This window comes from Thamnophis elegans, chromosome 8 (genome assembly GCF_009769535.1).
Source record: "Thamnophis elegans isolate rThaEle1 chromosome 8, rThaEle1.pri, whole genome shotgun sequence".
NCBI classification, from domain to species: domain Eukaryota; kingdom Metazoa; phylum Chordata; class Lepidosauria; order Squamata; family Colubridae; genus Thamnophis; species Thamnophis elegans.
Window position 1 is genome coordinate 63,427,538 of NC_045548.1, and position 13,474 is coordinate 63,441,011.

At 39.5% G+C, this 13,474-nt stretch overlaps 1 protein-coding gene across 4 annotated transcripts in view; it reads left to right on the plus strand.

Annotated features, from left to right (window-relative positions):
- Positions 1 to 12,970, plus strand: part of MED30 (mediator complex subunit 30) — a 30,359-nt gene extending 17,389 nt beyond the window's left edge. For all 4 annotated transcript variants that reach the window (XM_032223504.1, XM_032223502.1, XM_032223503.1 and 1 more), the window contains exon 5: positions 12,504 to 12,970. In XM_032223504.1, the coding sequence (XP_032079395.1) occupies positions 12,504 to 12,599 (96 nt within the window). In that variant the 3' untranslated portion in view covers positions 12,600 to 12,970. The remainder of the gene's footprint in view (positions 1 to 12,503) is intronic.
- The last annotated feature ends 504 nt before the right edge of the window (positions 12,971 to 13,474 follow it).

Here is a 13,474-nt window from a genome sequence, read left to right on the forward strand (position 1 = left end):
AATATTAACTTACAAGCAGAGCAATCTATAGGAATTCCTATGAAGTTATCCAATTAATTTTAAAAAGTGTTCCAGAAAAGCTCTACTTTGAGCTGGTTCTTCAAGGCCAGCAATGTCAGAGCAAAATTTTATTCCCAGGGAAAGGCTGCTCCATGATGAAGGAGCACATCTTCTTGTGAGTCATCTGAGCACCCTCCATTTCCCAGTTCTGGTCATAAATTGCTGTATTCCAGGATATTAGTATCAGACAGGATGCCGTGATGGCTCACGTGGTAAGAATCGCTGGGCCTACGCACTGCTGAGGTTGGCAGCTCGATTCCTGTGAGCAAATGAACCACGTAGGGATAAGAAAGGAGCCCCCCCCACCCCCCGATTGCCTAACACCATTCAGGCACTGCGTGGGTAAAGATAACACCGCCTGAAAAAATTCCTTCCACAGGCAGCCAGCCACCTCTGTGATCCCTGGCTAACACATGCCATACGCTAAAAAAAATTATATATCAGACAAATGTAATTGAAATAGAAGGTTATGAAAGTCCTATACAGCAGGGGTCACCAACCTCGTGGCATGCCAGAAACTGGGCTGCACAAACAAGCGAAACCCCTTCCGCAGGATGCACGCAGCACAGGAAACTATACCCCCCCCCCCCCGACCATGAAAAAACTTCCCCTGGAACTGGTCTCTGGTGCCCAAAAGGTTGGGTGGGGGGAGCTACTATACAGGTAGTTCTCGTTTGGCATCTGCTCTGTTTAGTGACTTCAAAATCATGTTGGTGCTGAATAAGCAACTTTACAACCAGTCCTCGTGCTTGCAACCATGGTGGCATCCCCAAGTCACATGATAGTTATCTGGACATTTCACAGCCAGCTTCTGACAAGTGAATCTGACTCTGAAATTTCATGTCTTACTTAACAACTGCAAGTGGTTTGCTTGATGACTGCAATGGAAGCAAGGGCATAAGTCTATCACAATCACATGACATCTTGCTTAATACCTTGGCGATGAAATTGCCAATCCCAGTTGTGGTCTTTAAGCAAGGACTACCTGTAAAGGATTTCATTGAGTAAAACCGAAGAGCCAGCGCTGTCTGAAGACATCTGCAAGGTCATGTGGCCGGCATGACTAAACGCTAAAGGCGCACGAAACACTGTTACTATCCCACCAAAGGTGTTTCCTATTTTTTTACTTGCATTTTTACATGCTTTCAAACTGCTAGGTTGGCAGAAGCTGGGACAAGTAACGGGCGCTCCCTCCGTTACGCGACACTAGGGATTTGAACTGCCAACCTTTCTGATCAACAAGCTATTTCCTGAAAAAGATGTCATGGTCCCATTTCTATCAAGTCCAGTCTAAATCCGACATTCTTCTCAAGTTATGCCAGGAAAACTTTGGGGAACAATGAATGAAACCGGGTAACTTTCCCTGATTGTCTTCAAACATTCTTCAAAAAAATGGTTTTTGAACCTGTGAAGTACAACACCTAAGGGATCTGTCACTAGCAATAGTGAACACCTTTTTCCCAGTCACCTGTAACTTGCTCACTGGGATTGAAGTGTTGAATGGATAGAGCGCTTTCCCTTGATTCTTGAATGATAATTAAAACTTCCAAAGCTGCTTTGTTGTTCTCCACAGACAGAATTTCATTTCTTCCTTAGTATTAGCTTGCACTATTATCTCTTTTGACAACCTTTTAAACTGGGATTGCTAACTTGAGCTTTGGTTGAACTAAGGCTCACCTTAGCCACAATCTGAATGGAAACTTTTCTGGGTCAGCATTTGATTCTTTGAAGGGCACTGAGGCTCTCTCTGTTCGTTGCCCTCTATGGAGGGCCAGCCGAAGTAGGCGGCATGAACCGTGTGTACCATTTCTGAATCAATATTTAATTTGCACTTCCCTGTCAATGATGCAGACATATATTGAAGTGAATTAAATTGGCTGGAAGTCAAGGCTGCTTTTCACTGTAACCTACGCAGTCCGAAGCTGACATTTTATCAGCCTTTTAGTATTTGTGCTACATTTCAAGCCAGGTCACCTTAAACCAGCTTCCTCAACCTGTGGCAATCTAGATGGTTGGATCTGAACTCCCATCAAATCTCAGCCAGCTTTTGGGCAGAGGTGGCCGAGTGTGATGCGAATTGAACCTCAGGACATTTGGTAGGTGCCAACCTGGGAAAAGCTGCACAATTAGTTGCATAATCATAGCAAATTTCATACATCAGAATTCTGTGTAAGACTATCTTTTCTTCTCCTTCCCTTTCCTCCTTTTTTGTTCAATGGCTTAGGGAAGGTCACCTTGATTCCAAGAACATTATGCACTTGTGCTAGCACTTTTCACGGGTTGTTACTGATGAGTAGGCTGTTGTTTTTGTTTCGTTGCGGGGGAAAAAAAGCAAACTTACTTCGCAATACCAAATATTCATGAGCAAATCTCTTCCCTCTCCACACCCCATTTATAATCCGAAAAGAAATCTGGAAGCCACTGAGATATTCTTGCCATCTGAATAATTTAAAATGTGTCAAGTTTCTTTTGCCGAAAGGACTTACTATTTAAATTAAAGAGCCAGATTCAGGGGAGCTGAATGGTTTTTTGGTGGTGTTGTTCTTTTTGTACAAATTACATTCTGGATGCATTTCCCTCTTACGCATATGATATTTCTGGAATTCCAATCTATGGCATTTTTAAAAATATGTGTATGTACTTGTGCTTAAGGCGTCTCTTTTATACTACGCTGCTTGCCTTTTGCTGCAGCTCCTAAGATTTATTTTGTCCTTTCCTCCTTTCACTTTTTAGAGAACCAAGGCCAAGTTGTAGAGGTGATCTTTCATTGTATAGAAATGGGTTCGACACAGTATATAATGTTGTCAGTGACCTGGCTTTTCTCTTTGGCTAGCCTGTTGTTGATGACTGAGTAGCACTGATGACAGCCTATATACTTAGCCAGAACTAGCTGCAGGATCTTCCACACTGCTCTTCACCTGTCTTTTTTCCTGACTGCATGGGCCCTGGATTTTAACTTACTTTTACATACCAACTGTATGCAAAAGCATTTTGAATTCAGAGTATCTTGAGTTCTGAATGAGCTGGTCCAATCTTGGGTCCCTTCAAGATTGGACCAGCTCATTCAGAACTGTTTTAAGCTCTAAATGATCCTCAACTTGAAACATGGTTGATCTGAAATCAATATACTTCTGATATTTTGAACATCCTGTACCCATTTCATACCAACTAGGTCTTACACATTTACACAGAAATTTCCTACGGATTATATTTCTTGTGGGTCTAAGCACAATTTTTAATTCTGTGTCATCAAAGTCTGGCTCAGCTGGTGATGACTACATATCACTTAGACTTAGATACTGCTTCACAGTACTTTACAGCTCTCTCTAAGCGGTTTATAGAGTCAGCGTATTGCCCCCAACAATCTGGGTCCTCAGTTGACCGACCTTGGAAGGCTGAGTCAACCTTGAGCCTGGTGAGATTTGAACTGCCAAATTGCAGGCAGCCGATAGGCAGCAGAAGTAGCATGCAGTTCTGCACTCTAACCACTGTGCTATCATGGCTCATGGGGAAGGGATTGTCATCTTGAACTATCTCCAGCAATTAGATTTTTAAGGGTAGTGTTGTAATCTTCTTTGGCTCAGTCACTATCAATTGTGAATCGCTCCACGTTTTGTAATCCAGTTATTACAGTAGGTTCTTGTTAATCAAATGCTTTAATTATATATAATATAATATAATATAATAATCTATTATATATTATATTATATATATAATTATATATATATTATATTATAATATATATATTATATATTATATATTATATATAATCTATTATATATTATATATTATAAATAATATAATAATCTATTATACAGATATTCTTTTAACTTAGCCAAAAGATCTGATATTTCTCTACATAATGCAAAGCTAGATACCTAGAGGTAAGGTAAAAGGTGTGTCTAACTTGCATACTTGCATTCAGTGTCAGAAAGCAGGTACAAAACGGCAGTTGTTTTTTCATGCCACACTTTTGTCATTGTTGTGATTTGTTGTGAATCCCTGTAGTTTAATGTGTTAAAATGCATTATATATTTGGATAGGGTCTAAACCAAAGCTTTGCTGTAGGTAATTATAGGAAGGTAAACTTCTTTCTCATATTCGCTATCCTGTCCATTACACATTTTTATATAATGTTAATTTTCATACTCTTTTTAATTTCATTTCCATTTCTTGGTACAAGTATGTGTATTAATCTTTCCAATCTAGGCTACACATTTTTTTCCATATTTGTGGCAATAGAGCTATTAGTACTTTTACTGATCTCCTATTGTCCAGGTTGCTTTCCTGTTTAATTCTAGATGTTTCTATATGTATTCATTCTCTGCAGTGGTTTCTGTTCTATTTTAAAAACGATCTTCCTACAGTCTTTCCGTCTTTCTTCAGCTTTATTTGCCCCCATTAAGTCTCTTCCACAGTTACTTTTCATTACTTTCATCTAAAAATTGTCTTATTTTTCCTTTCTTGTTGTTTTATTTGTTAGCGTCCTTCATTAGTTTCCTCATGTTTTCTTCTTTGTGTCCATACTCAATCATCAATCCCTTCTTTGTTTTTTAAGGTTTTCATATTCCTTTTTTTTCTTTTTGGTTATCATGTTAACTTGTTTTAAAAACAACTTGGATATTTTTCCCTTTGAAATTTTCCACTTCCCTTCACGGATCTTGTCTCTTCAGTAGCTCTCTCTTTTTTCCACATAAATTAAGCACCCCGAATCTGTTCTCTACTTTGATTTTGTATTCTGGAGAAGTATGCCCTGCAAGTCAAATCTTACTGGTACATTTACTTTTTTATTTTTGTTTTAATTTAACCTGTACATTTCTCTCTCTACAGAATTATACATGGCCTCAAACTTGTTAGCATTTCATAAGCAGACCATTACTCTAATTTGCATTTGACTTCCCATGCCTCTGTTTGGGCCAATTTTATATTACAGTTGCCTATTGTATTGCAATATATTTTCTTGCATTTAACATCTCTTAAATGTTGATAGAATTTTTCAGTTCTTCTACAATGATATCTGCAGCAAGCACGTATTCTTTCTAACATTGATGTTCATTGGGTGTTCGCCAATTCTAATGGATACTATCTCATTGGATTGTAAAGAGCATGGTGGCTCACATGGTTAGGATGCTGGTTTGACAAGCAGCAAGCCTGCGTTTGAGACCCAAGTTCTGCCATGGAGCAGCATGAGCTCTCATCCTTTGCTCCAGCTGCTAATAGGGACATGAAAGGAGGCTGCAACTGGGCATGTCCTGGGCAATGGTGACATCACCGGCTAATCCCTTCCACCCAGAAACACTTTGGTGCTTCTGACACGAGTGCAATGCAGTTGGCTTGTAACCAAGCACATATTCAGCTATTATGGCTTTTCAGATGTTATTTCCCCAAAGGTGCTTTGGAGTTCAGAAGAGTTCAAACATTAGCAATTGTCTATAAAGCAGCTGGGTCTTTTCCTGGGATTGCATGGCTGCCTGCCATAGCTATTCTGAAATGCCAAGAAAAGATGCATCTGCTTCAAAAGATTGCAGACACTTTGCAACTTGTACTCTCTGAAATCAACTCAGAATTACTCGTACAGTCAAATTAGTAACGCCCTTTGGAACATCATTCTTTTGGCAGTGGCCTTAATGCTTTGCACAACCACCTGATTTAAAAGGCTTCCACTTCTCCGAGTTTCCCTTACTTCTAAAACATCCACTGCGCTTTGCATCAGCTATTACAATTTATCTTTGCTTCGGTCTTTTTTACATCCCCTGTTCTCTGTCCTTTTGAGATGTAAAAACTCCTCTGGCATAATCACTACTGGTAGCTATTAAAGTTGGCAATATCGCCTCCAAACCTACTTGTGAAAAATTCAGCATTCCTCTCTGGTAATTAGAGAAGTCCTTTCAGCTTTCGTCACCTACTTGTGTAGATATTTCCGCCATGCCCATAGTGGATATTTCTTTGTCTGCAACCAGTTATTGTCTGGGTTCCAAATAGCATCCAAAAATAAATCAGAGTCCGAGGCAAAGGATTCTTCAAAGTTCCAATTTATTAAGAGAGCCATGTTGGTCATCTGGGAAACTCCAAATCTGAAAGCTTCCAGGTTTTCCCACCCAGTTGAAAGTTCAAGATCCTGCCCCAACATCCGCAAGTCTATCACATGGTCCAATCTTCCACTGCCACGCTGGCACCTTCCACCCATCCAGTTCCGGCCAGGTGCAGAGACAAAGGATGACCTTGGATTTCTAGAAATAATTTTTTTATGGCTACATATCACCCAACTCTGTATAATCCTCCCTCCTATTTTCCCACAATAGAAACTGCATAGTAGAATAATAGAAAGTGTGGCAGGCCTGAAGTCCAAAAAAGAAAAGATGGCTTGCAGGCCTGACAGTTATATGAGTTGCAGTTGCCTTCTCCTAGGTTTGGTTTTGAAGTTTCTGGTGTATTGGTTTCTTTCATCCCTGCAAAGACCTCTTCTCCTCTCCCTTCTTGAACTATACTTCACTTCGACCCTCTCCTTTTTACCTTATTGTCAGTGATGACCTCAGGTTTAAATCTACCTTGCTCTCAAGAAGCTGCTGGAGTTACTGAGCCCTTCCACTATATAAAGTCCTGATCTTCTGGGAGAGCACACGCCCTTCTAAAATGTCTTGAGCTACTAACACTCTTTAAAGTGAGAGAACATTTAATGGTATGTTAATCAACTAGCAAAGTTAGCACTTGAGGTTGAGAAATTATACATTTGATCAGTGGAGCTTTAAAAAACATTCTTTTCAGGTCCCAGCAAGAGGGGAAGGAATGTTTGGGCATCGAAACCTGGTATCGATCCCTCCCTCTTTCTGAATCCAAATCTTTGGATTTTTTTTTTAAAGGCCTGCTATTTGAAACAAGAGGAACACAAGATGGTGTCAGGGTTAGGGTTAAGGTTCCCCCACTTTCCCACTTTGCATTTTCCCACAGTAGAAAGTGTGGCAGGCCTGAAATCCAAAAAGAAAAGATGACAGATGGATGAGTTCCTGTTTATCTGGACTGGACCTTAATGACTGCTTTGCTTATTTTTTTGTTTGTTTATTACTTCTCCCCTCAAAAAGATGCTATAGGGCTGTGATGGCAAACCTATGGCCCGCGTGCCAGGGGTAGCACACAGAGCTCTCTCTGAGGGCACGGGTGCTGCCGCCAGCTGCTCTTTCGGGTTCCGGTGCGCGCATGCTGTCATCTTTCCTATTACCTATCTCCATTTCTACTTATGACTATAACTTTGTTGTTTGTATCTTTACGTTTTATATTGTTTTATTTAGTTTCCTAGTATGATTTGTGTTGATTCTATCACTAAGTGTTGTATCTTATGATTTATGATGAATGTATTTTTATGATGATTATGATCATGATTTATCACTTATAGCTTTTATGCACCAAAGACAAATTCCTTGTGTGTCCAACCACTCTTGGCCAATAAAGAATATTCTATTCTATTTCTATTCTATTCTATTCTGCCATTTGTTTATTATTCATTTATTTTAGGAACTGCCCATCTCCTTCACAAAGAAACACACAGAGGCAGTGTGGAAGTAAAATGTAAAAGTGTGTGTGTGTGTGTGTGTGTGTGTGTGTGTGTGTATGTATGTATGTGTATATGTATGTAGGTATATGTGTGTGTGTGTGTGTGTATGTATGTATATGTGTGTATGTATGTATGTATGTATGTATGTATGTGTATATATATATGTGTATATATATATGTGTATGTATGTATGTATGTATATATATATATATATATATATATATTATAATATATTATATATATATAATATATATATATATATATATATATATATATATATATATATAGATTTTTATTAGATTTTAACAACCCCTGGTAAGCCCCAATTATGGGAGGAAGCTAACTGCTTCCATCATCTGTCAATCGGCTCGTCACAAGAGTCCATCACGACAGAAACCCAATATTTTACTGTTGCCTTTGTATATTGTGTTGTTTTTTTTATTTGTGCTGATAAATCTATACTAGTCTCCCTTTATTTATTTATCAGCCAAATAAACACACACACACACACACACACACACACACACACACATATATATATTATATATATATATATATATATATATATATATATATATATATATATATATATATATATATATATATATAATTTATTAGGAGGCCAAGAGAGTTATAATTCCAAGTTAGAAGGTGAGGGAGGGGGAGATTTCAAGGCGCCTGCATGAACCCCAAGCAAGGCAGCAGATCCAGTTCTTCAGGCATTTCTGAAAGGTTGGGAGAGTGAGGAACCACTTCACTTTAGGGTGTTTGGGTAGAATGTGCCAAAGGCTGAAGGCAACGGCACAGAAGGTCCTCTTCCTGGATCCTGCCAGTCAAAATCCTTTAATTTCAGCATCCTTCCCTTTCTGACCAGTGGGCCGGGATGAGGTAATGAGGCAAGGATGATTATGGAGTTGATCACCTCAGTGAAGACTGATTGTGCTAGTAAAACGTAGAAACGCACTTTTTGCGAAGGAGGAGTTAACAAAGCTGGCAATACAGCAGCTGTAATAAAATGATTGGATTTATGTAGCCAAATGTTGCTTCCAATTTTTCTGTGTGTATGGTCCTAAAACTAGAAGCAGAGGGAAAAGTTTCCATGCCTCTACCAGAAAAAAAGGACATATAAAATCATTAACTTTAAAATTAGTTTATATAGAAACACACCTTTCTTCTCCATTTGAAGTTCTGAAATCCTTCTCTTACTGGGGCTGTGTATTAATGTGTGTTTTCTAGATTACTTCATCGTCTTCTTGATTTTCTGTTCAAGTTTTTACCTGTTATTATTTGACATGTTTAAAAAGCATCTCTCCAGACAGCTGTCCCTGTGACAAATGGCTGGCAAAAGAAGAGCTAGTAAACTTTATAGGATTTCATTCTTTAGAGCGCTTCTAAAATACGAAAGAAAAAGGTTGGCTAGATAATTTGAATTTATTTTCCACCAGCCATAATATGCAATTTTTTTTTCTCTGCTGTAAAAATAAAGTATGTTTCTCATTGTAACTTTATTGCAGAGGTTTTATTACAGCTACAGCAGCTGAAAAGTAATTAAGTTTAGCAGTTGGAAATGGACTTTTCGCCAGATATGAAAGAAATTCAACAATTTCTCACATTTAACTCATTGAAAGGAGTGGGGTGGGGGACGGGACAGGGAGAGAGCCTCTACTAAATATTTTAAGTTTCCTCAACAAAATGTATCTTGAGTTTGATCTATAACAGTGTTTTTAAAACCTGGGAACTTTAAGATGTGTGGGCTTCAGCTCCCAGAATTCCCCAACTAGCTTTGAGCTAAAAAGTTGAAGTTCCATGTTAAAGTTGCCAAGTCAAGATCATGTGACGTATTACCACTATACAAACCATAGTAAGACCACATCTGGAGTACTGCATCCAGTTTTGGTTCCCACATTATAAAAAAGACGTTGAGACTTTGGAAAAAGTGCAGAAAAAAGCAACTAAGGTGATTAAGGGCCTAGAGACTAAAACACATGAAGAACGGTTGGAAGAATTGGGTATAGCTGGTCTAGGGAAAAGAAGGATGGGGGGACATGATAGCAGTGTTCCAATATTTCCAAGAAGAGGGGGTCAACCTATTTTCCAAAGCAGCAGAAGGCAAAACCAGAAACAACGGATGGAAACTACTCAAGGAGAGAAGCAGTTAGATACCTAAGGGGAAACTTCCGAACAGGGAGAAAAATTAACAAGTAGAATGGTTTGCTTTCAGAAGTTGTGAGTGCCCCACCACTGGAGTCTTTTAAGAAGAGACTGGACAACCATTTGTCTGAAATGGTATAGGGTCTTCTGCTTGAAGGCTTGAAGACCTCAAAGGTGTCTTCCAACTCTGTTATTCTGTAACTTTGAAAAGCACTGATCTATAATATGAAATGGGCTTTAGAAAGGTTTAGTACAGCCCTGTTAACTTAATATAGACATGAAATACATTGCAGTATTTGTAGGTATTCAACTATGTCAAGAGTTCCTCAAAGAAACTAAACAACACAAAGCAAAATCCATTGAGCACTATCTAGTTTAAAAGTCACAGCATGGTATGGCATTCCTGTTGCAGTCTGGAGAGAACCCCATGGGGCAGTTGAGAAGGAAAGCCACACAGTGTGTAGCACTAAAATCTAAAGAGCTGAACCCCAGGAAAAACATTCATCCGATAAAATATGCCTGAGTAGGCATGGCTCCTATCTTTAACTGCAAATTCAGATTGAGCTTGCTAACCTAGGAGGCAAAATGCTATGCAGCCGAACCAAATTGAACATTATTACTTTGGGACTGAATGTAAAATGGATTTGGGTGGAGGGGAAAATGAGTATTACATTCTTTATGCAGAGAGATCTAAGTGACATCACACTGTGAGACCGAAATTGCAAATGCCTCAGTTCTCAGTCATAGAGAAAGCACAGACTAAGCTATAATTTTTGGCCTTGGCAAAAATCAAACTGCTTCAATACCACATTTGACAGAACTTTGTAGTAACTTAATTCATCTCTACGCCAGTCATTAATACAACCTATTTGAACAATGCTTTGCGGAGGCAGTCCGGTTTTGTGGCGTTAAACAGATGGTTTTAAATTGGGAAAAGAAGGGGCTGCCTTCAGTTTTTCTAAGCTTTGTCTTCACTTACTATGGTTTTCATTTCCTTTGTTCCTTAAATATTGAGGGTAAAATTCAAGCCCTTGTGGCCTGAGATGAAGTGCTGCTCAACTCTGGGTTTTAATTTCTGAGTAGATATGGCAAACCTACTTAGAGTAATAAATAAATATAAATGCATGCTAGGTTCATAAATTAGTCACCATCTTTTAAAACAACAGGCAAATGTAGGTAAAAGTTGTCTTTGTTACTAAAACCCCTGCTGAGCAGAATGGTGCCTTAGATTTCTATTTCTAGTTCCAACGAGTTATTGGTAGATCTTTCAAACCTAATAGAATTCTGCTTGATTATTCATTTTCATGCAACAGGATTAGTCTCAGCTGGAAATCAAGTTTATATTGGCAAAGTTATCTGCAGAGCTGGTAGGGCCCCCCCCCCCCATGGCTCCATCTACCAGTTGTTAATCCTTCCAAGATGTAAGCGTCATTCTACTGTAAAGTAGAATCTTCCAGTGAGTTTCTCCTTCAAAGAGGCAGCGTGGGTATTGCAAAGCTTTGCTCCCATGTTTAAAACCAGTTCCTGCAGTAGGGATCATTCTGTAATCCCTCTGTACATTCTCTGCGTGGTTTAAGAACCCTGGAAAATGAAGGGCTGAACTTCTGCATGGACCCTTCAGGGGTAAATAAAGAACTTCCCAGGTACTTACCATGTTTCCCCAATAATAAGGCAGGGTCTTATTTTCTTTTGATCCCCGAAATAAGTATTTGGCCTTATTTTGAGGGAGGTCTTTTTATTTTTGAGGTGCAGGAGGCAGTGAGCCTGGCCTCCTCATGGTTGCTGCTGTGTTGCAATATTATCAGGGAAGGCTTATTTTAGCGCATGCGCTCAAAAGCCCAATTGGGCTTATTATCCGGGGAGGTTTTATTTTCGGGAAAACAAGGTATTTATTCCACAATATCGAAAGGTGCCTGCTAGGGGCTAAATCGGTGTGTGGAATTTGTTGCTTTCCAGATACTACTGAATGTCAGTTTTTAGCATGCATGGCTAGCAGCGAGGCAACCTGGTTAAATCAGTAGGATTTAAATGGCAAAGGGTTTTCTATCTCTGACATAAATATAGTCTTATAATATCCTTTTTCTTTTCTTTTTTTTTCCTTTTCCTCTTTTCTATTCTTTTCTGCCATTGTTGACTCCTGGCCTGGACTAATCCCTACAATTTTCTTGGCAAGGCTGCAGAAGTGGTTTGTCATTACCTACTTCCTGGGGTTAAGAGAGCACAACTACTAGATCGTCCAAGGTCACCCAGCTGGCTTCATCTCTTAAGGCGGGACTAGAACTCACAGTCTCCTGGTTTCTTAACCACAATCCCAAACTGCCTCTCCTATCATCTTCATATTGCCTCTTTATCAGAGCCCGTGTTTTCCTTATTTTCAGTGCTCTTATTCCTGTAGCCCCTATATTGACATAAGCTTGCTAATGGGGAAATATCTCTTTAAGAAAGGAGATATGTGCTGTTTTATTTCAAATAGGCATAGAAGTTGCAGCCTACAGTTGGGAAATCAAGATAGGCCAAACGATGCTCTTCTTTGACTGCCTCTTAACTCATTCTCTTTCCAGACAATGGCTATCGGCTATTAATCTTGAGCTTTCTACCTCGATTTGGCACTGAGCAATAGACTTTTTTTTTTTTTTTGCTGTCCTGCATACTGCCATTGCCTCAATTAAAATTCACAGTGTGTAGCCCAAACAAGCCGCGCTGTTGACAATTTATTCCCCCCGCCCCCAATCTCTTTTCACAGAAACTGAAACAGAAGAATCAACAGCTGAAGCAAATCATGGATCAATTGCGGAATCTCATTTGGGACATAAATGCCATGTTGGCAATGAGGAACTGAATACGTTTTCTTTCTACCACATTGTGATATTTGATATTATTTGTTAACAGAAGAGTAACTTTTTAAAGAAGACCACGGGTATTTGATGGTACTGTAAATAATAATGTATATATTTGTTATACTTTAGTTATGCATATTTAAGCCTTGAAATTCAATGTAAGTTTTCATTTTCAGATCCAGGATGGACAACTTTTATTTCTGAGGTTTGGGCAATAGTTTCTTTTATATGAAAACAGTATAAAGGTTTTTTCATGAAGAAATCCAAAGAATACTTTGTCCTAGAGCAGTGTTGGCGATCATTTTTGGCACTGAGTGCCGAAATGGGAGCACGCGCACAGGGGAGCACCAGAAACCGGAAGAGCAGCTTCCCAGCATGCATGTGAAAAACAGTTCCCCAGTGCATGTGCGCGCTGGGAAGCTGAGCTTCCAGTTTCCTGCAAGCGCATTCACTCCAGTCACCTGGTCTTCCGGTTTCTGTTACTCATGCACATGTGAAGACCAGCTAGCCGGCGCACATGTGCACACTGGAAACCTCAGCTGGCACACATGCACGTGCGAAAGCTCAGCTTCCCGGCGCTCCCATGGAGACCAGTTAGCCGGAGCATATGTGTGCGCTGGAACCCGGAAGAGCAACGGGTGATGGCTGGCATGTCCAGAGAAATGGCACTGTGTGCCTTTTCTGGCAGCCGTGTCATAGGTTCACCATCATGGTCCTAGAAAATGCATGCTTGTTCTCAACAAGAAGTGAGCTGGAACAAATAATATAATTCTGATTTCATCTTCGTACACTGCCTGGAATGTACCAATCTGCACGACCAACTTACTGCTGATGATTGGAAGCCTAGCACTCAAACAGGAAAGAGGAAATTGTCAAA